At 37.5% G+C, this 22,391-nt stretch overlaps 1 protein-coding gene across 4 annotated transcripts in view; it reads left to right on the top strand.

Moving 5' to 3' along the window:
* Window positions 1-22,391, top strand: part of RNF13 (ring finger protein 13) — a 120,450-nt gene that overhangs the window by 33,805 nt on the left and 64,254 nt on the right. For 2 of the 4 annotated variants that reach the window (XM_020911432.2, XM_070466597.1), the window contains exons 3-4: window positions 5,848-5,928; window positions 20,796-20,921. In XM_020911432.2, the coding sequence (XP_020767091.2) occupies window positions 5,848-5,928; window positions 20,796-20,921 (207 nt within the window). Of the gene's footprint in view, window positions 1-5,847; window positions 5,929-20,795; window positions 20,922-22,391 lie in introns of those variants that run through there. The other 2 variants (XM_070466598.1, XM_070466599.1) reach the window with 2 other exon arrangements.

Below are 22,391 nucleotides of genomic sequence, written 5' to 3'. Positions count from 1 at the left end.
TACTGTCTTACTGTCCTCTGTACTAGGAAGTGTATGTGCTTGCTATTTCTCATTTCTGTGAAGTTAGGAAAAGAAGAGATAACGGTATCTGCGCCTGTCATGTGTGAGTAGGTGCACCTCTGCGCTTGGTACTGTGCTAAGGATTTATTGGTTTTTCTTTCTGGGTGCAAGTGATTTGCTTATTAATATTGGGTAAGAAAGAGAAGGGCCAAAATTGTTGCTGACCAAAGTTTATTGTGGTCCTCAGCCATGCTTCTTCATCCTGTGGCCCTTGTGGAAGGGCCTAGAATCACTAGAACTTTAGAGAGCCAGGCTGGTTTCCATACCTTTTTTCCCCTCTGATGGTTCCTTATCTTTCTTTCCTTTTCATCTGTGGTAGAAGTGCTAATTGCTCAGGGGTGTCCGACTCTTTGTGACCCCATGGGCTGTAGCCCACCAGGTTCCTTAGTCCACGGGATTCTCCAGAAAAGAATACTGGAGTGGTTTGCCAGGGACTCTTCCCCAGGGGATCTTCCCAACCCAGAGTTCGAACTGGGGTCTCCTGCATTGTAGGCAGATTCTTTTTTTTTTTTCTTAACCTGAAGTGAATGTTCACCTATTCTATGGTTCAGCTATGTGAAGGGTGAAATGATTTTCAGTGGATTGCTCTGGGAATTTGACTGGCTATGTGATGTGGATCAAAATACTTAGTCATTATAAATGCCTCCATTTTTAATTTTTTTTTTCTTTTTTTTTTTCCATTTATTTTCATTAGTTGGAGGCTAATCACCTTACAGCATTGCAGTGGTTTTTGTCATACATTGAAATGAATTAGCCATGGATTTACATGTATTCCCCATCCCGGTCCCCCCCATTTTTAATTTTTTAACTGGAGTGCTATAATGATTAAATAAGGTAAACTGTTTAGTATCTACACATAGTAAATGTTTTATCTTTTTATCTTCACTATAATTATCATTCTCATCATCTTTCACTCACTCCCTTGGTCTTATGTGACTGTTTAAATTGTATTTTTTTGAAAGAATATTTATTTATTTAGCTATGCCAAGTGTTCATTGCCATGTGTAGGAGGGAGCTTTCATTGCAGTATATGGGATCTAGTTGCCCAACCAGGGATCGAACCTGTGCCCCCTGCATTGGGAGCGCGGATTCTTAACCGCTGGACCCCCACAGGAGTCTCTTCAGCAGTATTTTTAATTTAGATACAGCACAGGATGTCAGAGATAGAAGAACAGTCAGTCCTGCCAACCTTGCTGGCTGTGCCTCAGGCAGGTTAGTGTGGCATGTAGGCTGACGTCTTCTAGTGAAGGACTATTCAGCATGAGAGCTACTTAAATCTGGTCTTTATGTTGACATTAATGATAGAGGCTGACAGGAATGCAGAGGTAGCTTGGTGGGGAGTCGGTTGTGGGGTCGAGTGTCTGGGGGAAAAGAGGAACTAAAAATTGAGGCAGAAGAACCGGATGTGGTAGCACAGTTGTTCAGAGGAAGTGAGTTAAAAGGTAGAAAACATTAGCTTTTTCTTTTAATTGAATAACAACATCACTGTAATCTGAATTTGTAATAATAAAATTTAAGTAAGTTGGAAATCAGGTTGATTCTGGCTCCATTTTGGACAGGTATTAGGATGTTGCTTTTGAAAAGCTGTAGCCAGTGTTAAGTGATGCTGTTTGTATGCCAGATGATTTTGTTTTTGGCAGTTAAACTCTCCCGCTTGACCATTAATTTGCTGGCAGCAGTTTTGTCCAGCTAGTTGGTGAGTTCTTAGAGGACATGGGGGCTTTCCCGATGGCTCAGTGGGTGAAGAATCTGCCTGCAGTGCAGGAGACAGAGGAGACGCGGGTTCAAGCCGAGGTCAGGAGGGTCCCCAGGAGGAGGAAATGGCAACCCACGTCAGTATTCCTGCCCTAGACAGAGGAGCCTGGCAAGCTACAGCTCACAGGGTTTTGAAGGTTGGGCACGACTGGGACTGACACACAGGATATGGAGACACTACTGTAGAGTGGGTCGCTGACTGGTCAGTGAGTCCCCTGGGCCACGGGCGCCTGGGAGACAGGGCTCTGTCCTACTCGCCTTTGCTTCTGGTACCTGGTAAGAGTCACACCTGCCTCTTGAGAAACCTGTGTGCAGGTCGGGAAGCATCAGTTAGAACTGGACATGGAACAACAGACTGGTTCCAAATAGGAAAAGAAGTATATACGTCAAGGCTGTATACTGTCACCCTGCTTATTTAACTTACATGCAGAGTACATCATGAGAAACGCTGGGCTGGAGGAAGCACAAGCTGGAATCAAGATTGCCGGGAAAAATATCAAAAACCTCAGATATGCAGATGACACCACCCTTATGGCAGAAAGTGGAGAGGAATTAAAAGAGCCTCTTGATGAAAGTGAAAGAGGAGGGTGAAAAAGTTTGCTTAAAGCTCAACATTCAGAAAACTAAGATCATGGCATCTGGTCCCATCACTTCATGGCAAATAGATGGGGAAACAGTGGAAACAGTGGCTGACTTTATTTTTGGGGTTCCAAAATCACTGCAGATGGTGATTGCAGCCATGAAATTAAAAAACGCTACTCCTTGGAAGGAAAGCTATGACCAACCTAGACAGCATATTAAAAAGCAGAGACATTACTTTGCCAGCAAAGGTCCGTCTAGTCAAGGCTATGGTTTTTCCAGTGGTCATGTATGGATGTGGGAGTTGGACGGTGAAGAAAGCTGAGCACCAAAAAATTGATGCTTTTGAACTGTGGTGTTGGAGAAGACTGCCTGGATTAGAATCCTGGTTCTTCTCATTTACTAGAGCAAGTTATTTTCAAGCAGGGTGTTTTATTCTATAGTCAGTCTGTAAAATTAGAATGATGATAATAATATGACTTATAGTATTGTCATAAAGATTAAATAAGTGAATACCTGAATAAATGTTTAGTATGATGTCTAAATGTTCCATAATTGTTAGCCATTTGTTACTTTTTAAATTGAATTAAAAGACCCTGATGCTGGGAAAGCTTGAAAGCAAAAGGAGAAAGGAGTAGCAGAGGATGAGGTGGTTAGATAGCATCACTGACTCAGTGGATGTGAATTTGAGCAAACTCTGGGAGATGGTGGAGGACAGAGGAGCCTTACGTGCTGCAGTCGAGGCGCAAAGAGCCAGACACAACTTGGCGAGTGAACAACAGGATCGAATTAAATTTCTGTTAGGGCTGCTGTCAAGGATAACTAGTTAGGAAGAGACTTTTTCAAAATAAGTAGATTAAAACTAAAGCACGATGATCACTGAGCCTGAGACTCCAGAGAGGAGTGATTTTATTTCTGTTTGAACAGTGAGTGTGCTCTAATTTCATGAGCATTAGTGGACCCCTTGCTCTCCCTTACTTTGAAAAGTGAAGCACTTTTGTACTAAAGATTTTTCTGTTTGTCTTGTTCAGTATAGAAACTTTTTTTTTTAAACAATGTGATTGTAAAAAGCATTGTGAGCAAAGTAACATTTGCTTTCCTGACAAAAGGCAAAGCAATTTCAAAATGAGGCTCACTCACTAACAAAACTTGGATTCCAAGTCCCAGTGTTACAAGTACTATAGTTCAAGCTAGATATTTTATTTCTGAAATTCTAGCCAAAAGCATGAAACTCCTCAGTAATAGGAAGTTATAAAAGAGTACTTTAGCACAGCTGTAGGTTTTTCATTTCCTAGTCTTAAAAGTACATTTTAGTAAAAGTATTGCCTGTACACATCTATCTTTTTCTTTGTATTGATCTAGATATATTTCCTTATTTTATGGTAGTGTCTTTGGCCTTGGAGGAGTTAAATGACTGTCTCAAGCTCAAAGGTGATCATAATTTAATCAAATCAGTTAAAGGAGGATGTTTTAATTAAGAGATTAAATGATACATTGTGATAATGGAGGTAAAAGCACTTTGTTGACTAAAGCACTGTGAAAACCAAAAAGGGAAGTTGCTCAGTCGTGTCTGACTCTTTGCAACCCCATGGACTATAGTCTTATCAGGCTCCTCGGTCCATGGGATTTTCCAGGCAAGAGTACTGGAGTGGGTTCTGATTTCTTTCTCCATTGTAAACCATAAAGCACTCTGCAAATATGAATTGTTTTTAAAATAAGAATTTACTCTGAAGCATTGCTGGCTTTCAAGTATACTTCCAGGCTGATTATCCCAAAGGTAACAGGATAGGTTCAGTGATCATATTTGGATACTTGAGTTACAGTTTATTGAATTTATTACAAACACACAGGGAGAAGCACAGATGAAAGATGGGTATGTTAATACACTTAGGATAGGGCGAAGAGCCACACCGCCCGAATCCTGTGTTTCCTGTTGTTAGTTTCTTCAGTCCCTCTGCTGGGCTTCCCTGACGGCTCAGTGGTGAAGAACCCGCCTGCTAATGCAGGAGACGAGGCTTTGATCCCTGGGTTGGGAAGATCCCCTCGAGAAGGAAGTGGCAACCCATTCCAGTATTCTTTCCTGGGAGGTCCCACCGGCGGAAGGAGCCTGACGGGTTGCAGGCCATGGGGTCACAAAGCGTCTGACACCACTTAGCGACTAAACACTAAGAAGTCTCTGTGCTGCATCCACTTTCCCTGGTGACAGTATGTTTACAGTGTAGTTGAGGATGAACAGGGGGACTCAACAGATGGAAAGTGTCTGGATCCAGTGTTTGCTTGCTGTGTTGGAGAGACCTGAGGTATTTGCATCTGAACACAGCTGTAATTTGCCCTTAACCTGCAGAGCTGTTGACCCACCAGTCTCTGGCAAATGACACATGAGGCTAGAATGAGGATCCCCAGTGGGTGTTTGATGTAAAGACAGCAATCTGGATGTGTGACCTAATCCATGTTGTGAATATTTAATATTTGCATCATCCTTCTGTCTTGCGCTGTCTGTACATAGCACTCTTGCTTTGCTCCATCCTTTTAAAATGTATTCAAACTAATCGTGTTCAGTTTCTTCTGTCTTTGGCCTACAGTTTACTGACAGCTTCCTTAACTTCTGTTTCACTGTGTACATTTCACCTGTGTTTCAGAAGTTACTTGTTTACCATTTTTGTTTAGTTCCATGTCTTCCTCGTTTTTTTTGTTTTCCTTAAAGCATATTGAATACAGCGTCTTAAATAATGCAGTAAGCTCACTTTACAGTTATCATTACTGTTACTCTCCATTATAAAAGTATAGCAGATCCTTGTTTTGTTCTGTTTTGGTGGAGGACTGAAATACTGTAGCATAGGAATCTGTTTCTATATGGAAGGGGGGGAGTTATTAAAGAGATTGAATACCTTCAGCTCTCTATGTGTATGTATTTCATTGAGTTTAGGTCTTTCATTTTCAGTCCTGGATAAAAATGTTCAGATTACTTAAAAAAATGGCAGTCTTAAAAGGGTGGTTTGATACTCCTTCTTTCTCTGGGGAAAAGGCATCTTTCAAAGCTAGATCCAGAAATCCAGTGAATCTCTTCCTTTATATCTAGACCCTTATAATACAGAGAAAATAAAATGAAATTCTTGCTGGAAAATAATCTGTCTAGAAAATTTCTTGCTAGGGAATTGTCTTTGGGGAAAAACTCAGGAAGACAGTAGGTAGTTAAATGTTACAGAATTGTTGCTTCTGTTTAATAATAATTATATGAAATCAGAATCCAATTGAAACAGTTGTATATGTAGTAAATTTTGTCAATATATTCCTTTCTTAGTGGATATGCATTTACAAAGTTGAATTATTGTGATAAGCTGTGATAGTAAATCAGAATCGTAGAAATGACAATTTAAATAATTTAACAACCTTTTGTTTTTAATGTTATGTGTACATTGGTTGTAACTTGATTGTTTTTAATTTTATATTTAGTATAATTTTGAAAATGCATCTCAGACATTTGATGACCTTCCAGCAAGGTTTGGTTATAGACTTCCAGCTGAAGGTTTAAAGGTAAGAAAGTAGTAATATATGATTAAAATTATAGGATATTTAATAAAGTTATCTTTATTGCTTTTTATTTGTTTAAAGAATGAAAATATTTCTTACTGTTACTTATAAAACCTATATATATTCTTTCATAAAGGGCTCAGACTATTGACAAGGTATGAGAAAGAAAGTGAAAATTACTTGTGATTGTATTTTGTTATTCTGAACTAGCTGCTATTAGCATTTGACATGATATTTCAGACCTGTTCTTCTAGAATATGTGCTATGTGTTTGTTGAGATATATGTACAAATATTTGTGCATATATATTTATGTACACATACAATGAACCTATATTTAATACTAATAGAAATTTTTCACTTGGTTACCTGCCATTTTTACTGAATTGTAAACTAGAACATCTTTTCATGCTAATAGACAAGGATCTGCATTTTAGTTTGCTATGCCTGCATGGTTTTGCAATATCATGACATACTATGGATTTTTGAATGTTTTTGTTTAATTTTTTTACTGTGGATATTTAGCTTGTCCAGTTTTTGCTAATGCACTTTGCCCATTTTTAAATTAAAATGTCCATTCTTATTGATATGTAAGAATATATATTGAAAGTATTAATCTATTATTTGCCTTATATGCCTCAGATAGTTGTCCTTCATCTTTTAACTTTAAAGTTTCAGAAGTTATATTTGTGTATTATAGTTGCATATTATTATCTTTCTCTTCTACCTCTGGAGTCATGCTTAAAAAAATCCTTCCGTGCTCCAGTATAAGGTTTTTATGTTATGTAAGTGAGAATACATGAAGTTGTGTATATATGTACCACAGAATATTTTCAGTTTGTTCTGCCATAAAAATGTTACTCTCAACTAGGATACCAGGCATCTCTGGGAAGGATGTACCAATTTTTAAGTTTTTCAAAGATTTTAAATTATTTTTAAAAACCCAGTATTGTACAACTATTTGTCATTGTAAAAATATTTAAACAGAAAAGAGGTATGTAGAGGAGAAAGGAAAAAGCTTTCTTGTACCCTTTTTGCCACCTGTACATGTTTCTTCTTTAGGGTTCAGCATCAGGTTGTTATGTGCTCTCATAGTCTTCAGATCCTTTTCTAAATATCTAGTGCTTTTTAGTTCACACATTTATGAACTTGTAAAGTTCATAAGTGGTTATCATTATGTATATGAAAGGTTTCTTAATTTTTATAATGAAACCCATTCTAGCTAATTTATCCAGAAAGGAATTTATGAAGGGATGAGATGTTGAGAGTATCGCAGCCTGGAGAAGCAGTTTCCAGACTGTTTCAGCAATAAAACCCAGAAGTGCCTTGTGGAACTGCCATGATAAAAGACTGATGGCAGCCACTGCCTGCCAGAGAAAAGCACAGAACCTGGTCTGTGACCAAGAAGCTCCTGTGGTCTTAAGACAGTCTGCCTCTATGTGCCCAAGCTGGTCAAAGAGACACCCTTTGCCAAACTGTTTCCTCAAATCTATCACCTGGGTTTTTCTAATTGACAGACTCTAGACCACACAGTCTAGAAAAGCTATGACAAAGTTAGACAGCATGTTAAAAAGCAGAGACATTACTTTGCCGACGAAGGTCCGTCTAGTCAAAGCTGTGGTTTTTCCAGTAGTCATGTGTGGATATGAGAGTTGGACCATAAAGAAACCTGAGCGGTGAAGAATTGATGCTTTTGAATTGCAGGAAATTGAAACCAGGTGTGAATATCAAACCAGATATTCAAGGAAATCAGTCCCAAATATTCATTGGAAGCACTGATGCTGAAGCTGAAACTCCAATACTTTGGCCACCTGATGCGAAGAGCTGACTTGTTAGAAAAGACCCTGATGCTGGGAAAGATTGAAGGCAGAAGGAGAAGGGGACGACAGAGGATGAGATGGTTGGATGGCATCACCAACTCAATGGATATGAGTTTGAGCAAGCTCCGGGAGTTGGTGATGGACAGGGAAGCCTAGCGTGTTGCAGTCCATGGGGTCACAAAGAGTCAGACAGGACTGAGCCACTGAGCTGAGATCACACGGTGATGAGCTGTATATTGATACTGTAGCAACTCACCTCGCTGTGAGGGAGGCTGGATAATACAGTCGTTGTTATTGTTATTTTTGTTGTTTTGGTCTACTTCGGGAAGGTAGGATCATAGTGTGGGAACAGTGGTTTCAAAAACTTTGGGCACTATGAAAGAAAGGTATCCACTATTGTATTTACATTTGATTCCCCCACCTCCTCATATTAGCATTATGTCTTAGAGATCTTTCCGCAGCCTTGCTTGGTATTCTGTAACATGAATGACCACAGTTTATTAGTCATATTCTATTAATAAATATTCAGATATTTTGGTTTCTTATCTAAAGCCAGTTATTTTGCTAGGATAGAGGTTTGGAAGTGTAATAAATGAGTGCATGGGTATTTATATCTAAAATTTTCTTAGATGCACTAAATTACTTTTCTAAAAAACTGTACTAATGGGTATAAGAATTTCCTACACCCTTGCCAATCCTGGATATTATCAGTCTTTTAAACTTCTGCCAATCTGATGCGCCAAAGAATTATCTTGTTTTAATTTGCATTTCTCTGATTACCAGCGATTTTGAGCTGGCAGCCTTTCTTCCATTCAGCATAAAGAGTGTGTCCATCCTTTTTCACTGAAGAACCTTTCTGCTTAGTAAGCTTGTTTTGAAGAGTTTCATTAACTCTTGATAACCATAGTCTTATTGTAGCTCTTCTGTGCTATTGTAAATTTTGACATTTAGTCAATAAGTTACGTCCGATTCTTTTGCAACCCCAGGGATTATAGCCTTCCAGGCTCCTCTGTGCATGGGATTTCCTAGGCAAGAATATTGGAGTGGGTTGCCATTTTCTTCTCCAGGGGATCTTCCAGACCTCGGAGCCTAACTGGAGTGTCCTGCGTTAGCAGGTGGATTCTTTACCACTGAGCCACCTGGGAAGCTCATTGTACATTTAGTTTACGTTTAAAAGGTATTTTGACAACTGTTTATTCACTGCCTGGGGAAAAAAAATAGTGTTAAATATCTGCCTGCTTTTACCCTGTAGTTATAGGGCAAGCCCAATAGGTGAAATACAGTGATAGTAAAGAGAGTATTCTAACAAATTGCAAATTGTTGGATCATTATAGATAGCTTTTATAGTTGCATGACTGGCTTGCCTTTGCCCAGAATCAGAATTCACAAACGCTAGCCTACTTCTTAGGAGAAGGCAATAGCACCCACGGTCCTGTCCTCTTGCCTTGAAAATCCCATGGACGGAGGAGCCTGGTGGGCTGCAGTCCATGGGGTTGTGAAGAGTTGGACACGACTGAGCAACTTCGCTTTCACTTTTCACTTTCAAGCGCTGGAGAAGGAAATGGCAACCCACTCCAGTATTCTTGCCTGGAGAATCCCAGGGACGGGGGAGCTTGGTGGACTATGGTCTATGGGGTTGCACAGAGTCGGACACGACTGAAGTGACTTAGCAGCAGTAGCAGCAGCAGCCTACTTCTTATTGTTTATAAGGAGGACTTGACGATAAAGTGGACATCGCTCACAGTAGTGTAATGTCTATAAAACTGATTAAACAGGTGTGTTAAAAATATAACCAAATTAATTTAAAAATATTGTATGGTTATAGCATTAAGAGACATAGCTGAGAAATATTTTTACTTTTGAGCTTTGTCCAGAGTGGTTAGTTGGGATAGTTTTTGTAGGCTTGTGTTCTGTAGACAGAATCTGTATATTTTATAACACTATAAAATATTAGTATAAAATATAGTAAAAAATTCTGTAGAATCTGTAGATTTTATAATAGTATCACCGAATTCCAACATTTATAAAAGATTAGATATGTATGGTATGACACATATCAATTGAAATTCTGTTTGCATTCACTTACATATGCCCCAATTAAGCTAATAGTAACAAAAGAAAATTTTAGCTTTAATGTAAAAATGTGAATCTTACAAGAATCAAAATATGTCCTGTTAGTGTTGTTGAAGTTTTAAAAGAAAGATTTGATACTTTTACCTGGGGGAAACTCTTTGTTTTTGGTTATATATTTTAATTGGCTGTGTTAGCCAGTACCATTAACAGAAAACCTTATTTTTTTTTTTTTTTTTTGAGACCTTATTGGCTGTGCCTCAGATCCAAAAGGAAGATGTATGACATCAGTATGTTCCTTTAAGTCTAAATATCTCATAAGAGACCTAAACATTGTCCAGAGTTAGATACTCACAAAAAGTTCCTTACTGAGAGTCCCTGTTAGACACTGGGGAAGGTCTTGAACCTCTCAGTTTGATGTTGTCATTCCGTTCTCTCTCCTGCCTCACTAAAATAAAAACTTACAAGTAAGTGTTACTCTTTTGCCATATCCTTGTCAAGACTTATTATCAGAATTAAAGGATTGCCCACTTGATGGGGTATGAAGCGTTGTCTTACTGCTTTTACTTGGGATTTCTTGAATAATTAGTGATATCGAGCATTAGTGAGATGTGCATGTATGTGTGCTAAGTCACTTCAGTCGTGTCTGACTCTTTGCGACCCCATGGACTGTAGCCCACCAGGCTCCTCTGTCCATGGATTCTCCAGGCAAGAATACTGGAGTGGGTTGCCATGCCTTCCTCTAGAAGATCTTCCCGACCCAGGGATTGAATCCACATCTCTTACGTCTACCTGCATGTAACATTATATAATTATTAGTGAGATATAGCATTATTGGTCAAACGGGCTTCTAGTTTGTCTGTTTTTTAACCCATTTTTGTATTGGTTTGTAAATCTTTAAAATATTGACTTTTAAGAGTCCAGACACTAATCTCTTAGTTCAGTTTAGTCCAGTCGCTCAGTCGTGTCCGACTCTTTGCAGCCCCATGGACTGCAGCACTCCAGGCCTCGCTGTCCATCACCAACTCCCGAAGCTTGCTCAAGCTCATGTCCATCAAGTTGGTGATGCCATCCAACCATCTCATCCTCTGTCATCCCCGTCTCCTCCCGCCTTCCTTTCCCAGCATCAGGTTCTTTTCCAGTGAGTCAGTTCTTCCCATCAGGTGGCCAAAGTATTGGAGTTTCAGCTTTAGCATCAGTCCTTCCAATGAATATTCAGGACTGATTTCCTTTAGGATTGACTGGTTTGATCTTCTTGAAGTCCAAGGGACTCTCAAGCGTCTTCTCCAACACCTCAATTTAAAAGCATCAATTCTTTGGTGCTCAGATTTCTTAATCTTTTAGTTATATTGCCTTATAAATATTTTCTTCTTTGTGCTTTTTAACTTAAAATTGCCTTTGAAAATTATGCCTAAGTTTAAATTAATGTAGACATGTTTTTTGATGTTTTGCATTTTCTGTATCTTAAGTAATTCTTCCCTACCCTGAGGCCTTGAAATATTTTTCTCTGTTTACTCCAAAATTTGTAAATTTTTCCTATGCCCTTCACTCCATGCTTGGGAGGTCTTTAATCTACCCAGGATTATTTTATTTTATAGTGTAAAATAGGCCCCTATTTTTACCTTTCTGAAAGAATACCCAACCACTAAAGCCTCATTATTGCATAGTCAGGATTTTATCATGTAGATTAGTAATGCTAGCAAAGTTTCTGATTAGACTCTCTGTATATTATCAGTATCATTGGAATAATTCAGTTATATACCAAAGGCCAGTCTCAGGGGGATCAAATTTTTCTAGGTTTCTTGTTTCTTTGCTTTTAAGAAGTGCCTTGACAAGTAGGGGGAATAATAATGATTATTAAAAATTCAAATCAAGATTATCTCTGAAAGGTAAGCCTAGTATTTGGGGTTTCCTGAGTATTCCTGTAAATGGCAAATCTTGTTTTCAGCAAAACACCTTTTGGGCTGGATTTACCGTGATCTTTTGTTTTTTTAAATATGTATTTATTTACTTGGCTGCATGAGGCCTTGGTTGAGACAGACGAGCTCTCAGTTAAAGTATGTGGGATCTAGTGCCCTAGCCAGGAACCGAGCCAGGGCTCCCAGCACTGGGGGCACAGAGTCTCAGTCACTGGGCCACGGGGAAGTCTGGTGCCGTGACGTTTGCAGACAGTGTTTTTGTAACCTGGTACTCAGCCTAAGTCCTTCATGTCAGTGAGAAGACCGGATAAAGATCTTGGCAGGAGATTCATCCTTGACTGCCTTTCCTCATGTATAGACACACAAAGGTACAAATAAAAGGATTTCCTCCTATGATTAGTTTTTTTTCTTCTGATCTTTATTCTTAAATTAGTGCCTTATAGCATCATCACCAGTTAATTTTTCACAAACTGTACTATTCTTTGAAAATAAATTTACTAGTTAATTTTAGGATTATTTTATAAGAAATTATTTTGTTTAATGTAAAGATGAGATTAGAAGAGAGTGGTTTTTTTTGGTTTTTTTTTTTTTTTTGCTGTGAAGGAAAATGCAAATATTGCAAGGAAATGTGGTTGTTTGTGAGACTTCCTTCGCTTCCTTTGTAGCAGATATTCAAGAGAGATTCAGGACTGCTGCTGTGTTTTTCCTCCAGACACCTGACAGCTTTGTGATAGGAAGAGTCTTGGTTAAGGCTGAACGTGCATGGCTGCCTCTCTCCTAAGAACTATGAATTGTTGCAATGTCACCTTCAATTTGTTGGCTAAAACAGAGGTCAGAGTTTCCTTTTTGAAGGAAAAATAAGGAAATAGGACCATCAAAACAAGGAATAAAGCCAGCTGGCTATACGTAAAAGGAGAATTCTAAAATACAAAGGCATTTTCAATTGCACAAACTTCGATTATATTCAAAGAATGCTTCTTCAGTGACTCTTGAACGTATAAAATAAGCCTCTTCCTGTTAATTTCAAAGGTGATGATTGCTTATTCATGTATTTCTGAATCAAGGAATATAGAGTCTCATTAGAGATAGAAAATAATGAAGAATCATTTCATTAGGGCAGCTTATCACTTAGATGTGGGGGAGCTGGGAGACAGCATAGAAGGGAGGGCCTGAGAAGAGCGCACGAGAAAATCTACGGCATCTCGCCCGTCTTAGGTGGAATTCCGAAAATCCCACCTTGGTTCTTCTCCTTTGTTCCGCGCTTTGGGCCCTCGTCTCTTCCACCATCCTCGGACCCACACACATTGTTCTGTTTGTTCTCCTGTCACCTTGGAAGTAAAAGGAGGCTTAGGTTCTGATACTGTAAATCAACATAGTCAGCCTACACACATCCCTGCCTCACTGCTGGGCATTTCTGGTGTCGGTTCGCTTAGTAGTTTTCATTAGATTTTCTTGCTGGCTTTATCAATTTGATATGGTAAAAATTGGTAATTAGCTTAAAAAGGGTAATTTTTTATTCGTTTGCCCATGAAAACCTATTTTTCTGGTTATAAGAGTAATATATGGTCACTATAAAAATTAAGATGGTGTAGGATGTGAAAAGAATTTGAAAATCATCCATTTATATATATTACTTTGCAACTTCTTGAAATTTGGCAATATCATAACATATCTGAATATCATGGGTATCTTTTCATGTAAAAATATATGTATTCATAGCATCACTAGAAATTCTGTAATTTATTGCAGTACTGGAATTACACCATAATGTGCCAATCCCTTGTGTCATTATACATTTAGGTTGCTCTTAATTTTAAAAATTATGAAATATTGGAAACAGAATAGCATAGGGAAACAACAGAATACCAGTATACCTACTACTTAGATGCGAATATTTTACCATTTTTTAAAGAAGAAATTAAGTGTTACCAATACCACTGAAACATTCTTTTTATCCTCCCAATTAGGTTCCCTCATAGATAATCATTACCCTGAAATTTATGTGTATATTTCCCATTTAATATTATAAAACATGTTACCTTATGAACACTGTTGTGCATGCTTTTATATGTTTCATGAGGCTTTTAAACTTGCCTTTTTCATCCAACAATGCATTTGAAATTCATGTTATTATATAGTCTTAATTCATTTCAATGAATAGCACTTCATTTTATGACTATGCTACAATTTATTTTTTTATTCTTTTGTTGGTAGATGTGTAAGATGCCAGTTTTTAGCTATTATATAGTGTTGCACTGAAATATCTCCTTGCGTACAGTATAATTGAAGTTCATTTCACACTCATCAGATTAGTGAGAAAAAAGTCTTAATCAGTGGCTGACAAGGAAATGGGAAACCAAGTATTCTTGTGAATGGCTGGCATATGAACTTCTGACCCCTTTGGAGAGACTGATAGTATCTCCCTTCTTTAAATTAGAGTTTGCCATATGGTGAAATAATTTACTTTCCCCCATACTTACTGTATTTCTTATTTCATTTAGCAAAGAAATCAGTGATCATCCTCTTTGAAATTAACAGAAAATCCAATACCGATACCAACACATATTATTTTGTATCGTTCTCCCTACTTTTATCTGTGAACCTGCACCACCTCTTCTTGCTATTCACCATTCTCTTTGAATACTGCATACTGAAATCAATTCAGTAGTTAGGATCTGACCATTGCTATCACTTAATCTTAAGTTCTGACCCCCTTAATCAGCCTGATAACCAGATTATATTCAACTTTAGTTAACTAGATTGTGCTCAACTCTGAGTTATTGTAGAAGGAAATGACTCCCCACTCCAGTATTCTTGCCCGGGAATCCCATGAAAGAGGAACCTGGCAGGCCACAGCTCAGAGGGTCGGAAAGAGTCAGACACGACCTCGGTACTCAGCACACAACTGGCTTGTGATAATGACAAATTGCAGACACTTACGATGATGACATATTACTCAGGATTCACTTTTGTTTGTAAAACTGAAGGAGAATTTCTGTGCTGTCTCTTAAGTTTTCACAGATTTACTTTCTTTCTTTGTTTCTGAACTTTTTGTTATCAAGGATTTTGTTAAGAACTCTAATGGATTAACACATTTAAAGCTTTTATGTTCTTAGAGGATTTGCCAAGTACTGTGGACTATAAAATATGAATAAATATTCCTTACTGATGTTTATTGATTATATGGCAATATAGAAGAACATCTTAAAGGACATGTAATTACAGTGTAAGTCCAATTCACTTAGAAATCCTCATTTTTAAAGAAACCATCTTGTTGGATATATCAAGTCCTACAAGTATACCAGTCTTTTGAGCTTTTGATTTTCCACTTTGTTGATTCACCGTATGTGTGCTAAAGTCGCTTCAGTCGTGCCCAGGTCTGCGACTCTGTGGACTATAGCCTGCTAGGCTTCTCTGTCCATGGAGGTTCTCCAGGCAAGAACACTTAAGTGGATTGCCATGTCCTCCTCCAGGGGATCTTCCTGACCCAGGGATCAAACCTGTGTCTCACTATGTCTCCTTCATTGGCAAGTGGATTGTTTACCGCTGACTCCACCACATAAATCCCTATTGGTTCAGAATGAAGTGACAATTTTTAATTTTTCTTAAGAATGATAACAGTATAAGTGGGTATGCTGGTGAAATAGTATGCAACCTATTGCTAACTAAAAAGCATTGTCCACCAGAGGGCGCAGTGATTTTGTTTTGTCTACATGCTGAATGAGAAGCCTGTACCGGGTGGACTTTCCTCCTAGAGCTTGAGATTTATAAAATAAAAATCCTGACAAATAACTACTTCTATGTTAGGTAAAATGCAAGGCAACAATCCTTACATTTTTATATATTATGTTGTTATTTTTAAGAATCAAATTTGATACTAGAATTAAATCTGCCCTTAAGTCTTAAAAGATAGATTCTGAAAAGAGAAGAAATATAGCTTAGTAGCAGCATGTCAGAATTTTGTTGAAAGGATTGTAATGTGTTTGTCAGAAACCTCATTTGGTTTTATGGTGCATCAGTTGACATACAGTATCTAGAAAAGGTTAAAGTGTGATATTTCCTGTCTGTTGTTGTATTGGTCAGATCACTTATAGTAGTATATTAGGTTTGGGCACCAGATTGAACCATAGTAAAGTTTAAGAACCAAGTCAAACATCACCTTTTCTGTTACTGCCTCACATAGAATAATTTTCTCTGATCTGTGCATTTGTGCTGCATGTTGTTTTTATTTTGTTTTATCTTACTGAACTTAAAGTAATGAGTAATGGTTAAGGGGTGTTTTACTGCCTAAGAGGAGAGTAATCTCCAGCAGTTTGTGAAAAGGGTATTAAATGTACCTTGTATGTGAAAATTACTAGTAGATTTTAGAAGAATGGTCTAACAAAGCATGAGAGAAAATGGCAGTGGATCTTTTTAACAGTCTAGAAACAAATTAATCTGTCACACATTAGGAACACATTAGCTGATAAAGTCTGATTGACCAGTGTGACTCTTTTTGTCTGTGTTTGAATGTAAAAGTTATGACAGGTTCCATTGACATTTTATCATTTGAAATGATTGTATTAAATTTTAGAATCAACCTTAACTGCCTTTTCGGCTAACGATTTGTTCATTTTTGTAAAAGTGCATTTCTCCTCTTCTTGCCCATTTTGTTCTTCCCTTTTTTTTTTTTTTTTTTTTTGGTCCAGCAGGGGGAGTAAGGCAGAGTGGTTGAGAATGTAGGGTCTGAAGCTAGACTTCCTGGGATAAGCTCTTGGACAGGTTACCTAACTCTTGAGACTCAGTTTCCTCCTCTTTACAGTAGGGATATGACAATGGGAGTTACCTCGTCGGGTTGTTTCAGAGATGAAATGACTCAGGGCGTTTACAGGGCGTAGGGCCTGACACAGTGCTCCATGCAATGGCTCAGCAACAGTCAACTGCCTGCCTTTGCTGCGTTCTTAGTAATAGCTTCAGTATTCACCGGCAAAACAGCCCACCACTTTTTTTTCCTTCATGCTTTTACTTTTATATTCTTGCAAAGGGAACGATGCTCTGTTCCCTTGCTTTCAGCATTTTTGTTGACATCATCATTGCATATACTCTCCTTACCCTAGGTCAAGAAGATCCCCTGGAGGAGGGCATGGCAACCCACTCCAGTATTCTTGCCTGAAAAATCCCATGGACAGAGGAGCCTGGTGGACTACAGTCCACGGGGTTCGCTAACAGCTGGACATGGCTAACGATACAGAGCACAGACACATACTCTTCTTAATTTATTCATTGGATAGTCACCATTCAGTTCAGACTGAAGGGAGGAGAGTCTGAGGCTTTTCAGCCTGAAACAGTCTTTTAAATAAAACCATTTAATTAAATTATCTGCCTCTTTTTTACTTCGTTAACAGTGTGATTTATCAACCAAAGTAATTCTCTCCTAACACTTACCCTGCAGTTTCACAGTTCTAAATACTTTGGAAGTGTTAAAACACAATTATATTCAGAATGATTTTTGAGTTTATGTTATTTGAATTTTCCAGTTGAAACATGGTAACCCAGACCACTTTGGAAAACTGAATTGCTTGGTGGTATTTACTAAAGCTTGAAACTCTGTGATCCAGCTTGATATCTATAGTTCTTCTTTGTACGTAAACATCCTGCACATGTGTTCATGAAAATACTTGTACTGGAAAGTTTATAACAACACTGTTTGTAATAGTGCCTACTATAAGTTACCGCAATGCGCATCAGTAGGATACATTTTGGTATACTCATACCATGTAATACTATAGAGAAATGGAAAGTAAGATCTGCTGAAGAGCAGGAATGAGTCTGAGAAATACAGTACTGAGAGAAAGAAGTCTGAAGGAGAATCTGCTGTATGTCTGGTTCTGCTTCTGTCAAGAATAAAATTAGGCAAAGTCTGATCTAAGCTATTCAGAGTCCATGTAGTGACATTGCTGATTGGATGAGGGGGTGGTGACTGACAGGGATGATGAAGGGAACTCCTGGAGTGCTGTTAATATCTGCTTCCTGATACAGGTATGTTTAGTTTGGGAACAGTCATCAAGCTGAAAAACCATCTTTTGTGCACTCTGCTTCATGTATTGCCATAAACCTTTTTTAAAAATCCTTAAATATATATACCACAAACCTGTTACACATTTGATGATATTGAGGTGCCAGTCTGAATGCACTATTTTTGTCCTGCCTCCTTGTTTCATCAAAAGAGAATTAAAACAACAACGGTAAGAAAAATGAGCATCCTCTCTGAGTCTCCTCGACATTGGTAGTTTTCTTGGGCTTCCTCCATCCCCCCTACAGGGATGTAAACTGTCCCTGTCAGTAAATAGGGATAAGGAGGATGCTTGATCGCAGAGCAAGCATCCTTTTAATAAAAAGGAATTGGCTGTGGAGGGAAACTTGAGGCATGTGGACCTGGAATAAAGCAGCACCTTCTTGGCCACTCTTTAAGGGACTAGAGAGTTCTGCTAAATTCATTGGCACTACCAATCCATTACACTGCCTCGTAGACTTTCTGGATAAAACAAAATAAATTTTCACTGATTTAAGTGACATATATGGGGGAAGGATAGGAACTGGTAGACTGTTTTATCAAGCTACTGTTTTTAGCACAGTCCACAGGAAAAATAACATTTAATAATTTTAAGACCCGTTTTGGGAAATTCCCTAGTGGCCCAGTGAGTGCTTTCACTGCCAAGTATTCTGGTTTGATCCTTGGTTAGGAAACTAAGATCCCATGAGCATGTGCCCCCCTCCCCAAAACAAAACAAAACAAAACAAAACAAAAACCTGGTTTTTTTTTTTTAGGCTTCCATTAATGCAAATAGAGTTTTTTTTTTTAATTTTTACCTTATGTGTGTTTAAGTGTTGTAAATTTTCTTATGTCTAAAAATAATACATACTAATAATATATGCATAATAATATACAAAATAATACATAACAGATTCATCAATACAGAAATGATTAAAAAGCAAAAGCCTTTTCCTGGTTCCACTCGTAGAGTTTTTTGTGTTCATACAAAAAGGTGTACATACTATACATTTATTGATTCTAAAGTGAAGTTACTCAGTCATTTCCAACTCCTTGCGAGCCCGTGAACTGTGTGTAGCCTGCCAGGCTCCTCCATCCATGGAATTCTCCAGGCAAGGATACCCCATGTTGATACATTAATTCTAAGATTCCAAGTCCCATATTGATTCCAAGATGCACTTTATTACCCCATGTTTTAACATATCTGAAATTGGGATGTGTCTTTCACTTGTTATCCACTAGATGGTGATCATGATGGAGTTTTCCTCACAGGAAATTTGGTCATAGCTGTTCATATTGTCTTCACTTCAGTTGAGTTATATACCCTGTTGCTGCCACATGGCTTGAGTTTAATTGCTGTTAAAAGTGTCTTGAAAAGAACTGTGCTGTATGATTTGGCTTTAAGGCAAAAAGTTAGTGTGCAGAAAGGCATAGGAAAGGCAGCAGGGAGCAAATTTAATATGAATGAAGTAAATATTGTTTATTGGGAGGATAACCACAGTTCTGTTTCCTTGCAAAGTAAAAACCAAGCACTTTATGGAATCAAGAAAGGGAATTATTTGAGTAAGCGAAGGTATGCTGTGTTTTATTCCTGAAACATGTGCAAAAGCGTTCTCTATCACAAGCTAGGTAATTCATTTAAGGCAAGAGAAGTTACCAAATCCTGTAGAATAGATGGTTGGTGTGACCAGTTCATGTACCATACAGGACTATTTTAAGACACTGTGTCATAGCTTTAATTACTCAGTTCAATTCAGTCGCTCAGGCGTGTCCAACTCTGCGACCCCATGGACTGCAGCACGCAAGGCCTCCCAGTCCATCACCAACCCCCAGAACCTACTCAAACTCACGTCCATTGTGTCAGTGATGCCATCCAACTATCTAATCCTCTGTTGTCCCCTTCTCCTCCTGCCCTCAATCTTTCGCAGCATCAGGGTCTTTTGAAATGAGTCAGTTCTTGGCATCAGGTGGCCAAAGTGTTGGAGTTTCAGCTTCAGCATCAGTCCTTCCAGTGAATATTCAGGAGTGATTTCCTTTAGGATGGACTGGTTGGATCTCCTTGCAGTCCAAGGGACTCTCAAGAGTCTTCTCCAACACCACAGTTCAAAAGCATCAATTCTTCAGCACTCAGCTTTCTGTGAGAGTCCAACTCTCACATCCATACATGACTACTGGGAAAAACCAAAGCTTTGACTAGATGGACCTTTGTTGGTAAAGTTACAAAGTTACTCACTTCTTATAATTGAATTTGAAGACTTTGATAATATCTTTATGTGTTTATTCAGTGTTTTACATCTATTGATTTTGGTTTTTCTGTTTTAAACTATTAATATAATGTTTTATATTAATACATTTCAGATGTCAAACCATCCTGTATTTTTGGGAAAGCAATTTGCTGTATTTTTTTTAATTGGTAGTTATTTTGTGAATGCCTTTTCAGTTTAATATGTATAGATTTATCTTATTCCTTTTAGTGATTTTGTTATTTTCCACTGAAAGAATATATTATAATTTCTTAAATGGCTGCCATTTGATATGCATGATTTCTGGTTAAAAACAATATAAGAGGGAACATCTTTCTACATACACCTATATATTCCCAGTCTAGTAATTCTATAGAATAAGTTCTTAGAAATGCTGTGCATTTTCATTGTTTGATGAAAGAAAATCAGTAGTTACTTTTTGAAAAGTATTTACTTGATTTAGAAATGTGAATCATTGTTGGCAAATATATCAACATGCTAACAATGGTTGTCTCTGGGGTAATGGACTTATGTGTGATTTTTTTTTTTTTTAAGTTTAATAGTAAAAATGGAATTTTAAAAAATGCTTAGGAAACCAAATAACTGCTTTAGTAGTTCTGGGACTGTGGGCAGTTGGCAGGTAGGAACTGTTGTCGTTGCCAGATAATTCATCTAGCATTATGCAAAACATGGGGAGCAAATTCAAAAGGTGTTTATAGAAGTAAGTTGAATTCATTTTTTTTTTTTTTTTTAGTTTAACAGAAAACTTACTGTTAATTCTTTTTTTAGGGTTTTTTGATTAACTCAAAACCAGAGAATGCCTGTGAACCCATCGTGCCTCCGCCAGTAAGAGATAATTCATCTGGCACTTTCATCGTGTTAATTAGAAGACTTGATTGTAATTTTGATGAAAAGGTAATGTTTCTGTTTTCATTTTTTGGTTACTGTTTGTTTAGCTAGCTAGTTTAAATTCTCTCTTGTTTCAGAAGGGATTTAAGAAAGTTTGCACAATTCATTCAGATTAAATAAAGGAGTAGGGACAGAAAGAAAATGAGGAGACAATGAAAGACAAGAGTGAGTTTACTTAACTCATTCATTTGCTATAAAATTTAAGCTTTTAGCTGCCAGTACAAAGAGGAAAACATCATCAGTTTTATGATTCACAGTTTTACCTAATTACTATTGGTTCTAACACTTTTCATGTGGTTATTGGGCATCTTGAACTGTGGTTTGATAGTGGTCTTGCTTGATCTAACCTAGGAATGGAAATGCTAGTCTTTAGTTTTGTGTCTTCACCCTCCAGTATGATTACAACTTCTGTATCTATATCTTTGTTGATACTGGGATTTCTCTTTTGTAATAAGCTGACTGTCACATGTATAAAGTTTGTCTCCATGAAGTGGGTTACATTGGCATTTCAAATAGTTAAAAGTTTGCCATAGGACTTCCCTCACTATCATTAATTCAGCTCTAAAGATGTGAGATTTTAAGGTTTATTTTTTGTTTTTTTATTCGTTTTTCATTTTGTTCTTTTTTGTTTTTTAATACTACCTTAAAAAATCTGTTTTTGGATTGTCTGCTTGTCAAGAGAGCCAGATTGACGCCTGTTCCTTTTATTGAACTATCTCACACCTGAGTGTCTTATGGGTGTCTTAGAGAACAGACGTGAGATATATCATTTCATGTACTGTGCATGCTTGATCTTAGATGATTTATCCGTTAAGTAAGAAAGGCTACTCTGACTCCTGCTGTGCCTGCCTTTTTGTCTCTGCTCCTTTCATTTCATGAAAGAAATTACACCTCCATAATAAACTTTTTAAATGAATAAAATAATAACTGTAAAGGAGTTTGAAAATGTAGAGCACTTTGTAAATAATAAATGTTGTTATATTGTATATTAGTTCCAAATTTAAACTCTCAGTTGCCTTTAAATGGGAAATAGAGCTTGAAGTCGAATGTATTAGATTTCCTTCTAATTGTTATGCTTTTATGGTAGTTTGAATTTAAACCATTTTAAGATTTGATCTAGAACTAAACTATAATAATTATAGATTGTTCCAGCAAAAATGAACTATTATTATAATATTTGATAATTTCATGCCACTAAGAAATGAAAAGTAAGCTAATTCTGCTGATTTCAAGGTTTATTGCATCATTAAGGTATGTAATATTTGTCTTAGTCCAGTCTTTGGTAATTCAAAACTACAATACCTTTTATTTTTTTTTAAGTAACTTTCTTTTTAGGTGGGGATGGGGGGTATTGCAGTATAACATTTAGGGAAATACTGTCATTAAATATTTATTTTTTGGGGTAAAACCCAACTCAGGAATGGATAGGAGGGCTTGTTAGTCCTCCAGTCCCTTCAGTGAATCCTCATCATGTGT

This window comes from Odocoileus virginianus, chromosome 4, assembly GCF_023699985.2.
Source record: "Odocoileus virginianus isolate 20LAN1187 ecotype Illinois chromosome 4, Ovbor_1.2, whole genome shotgun sequence".
Lineage (NCBI taxonomy): Eukaryota > Metazoa > Chordata > Mammalia > Artiodactyla > Cervidae > Odocoileus > Odocoileus virginianus.
This window is presented reverse-complemented; position numbering and strand designations above follow the sequence as displayed.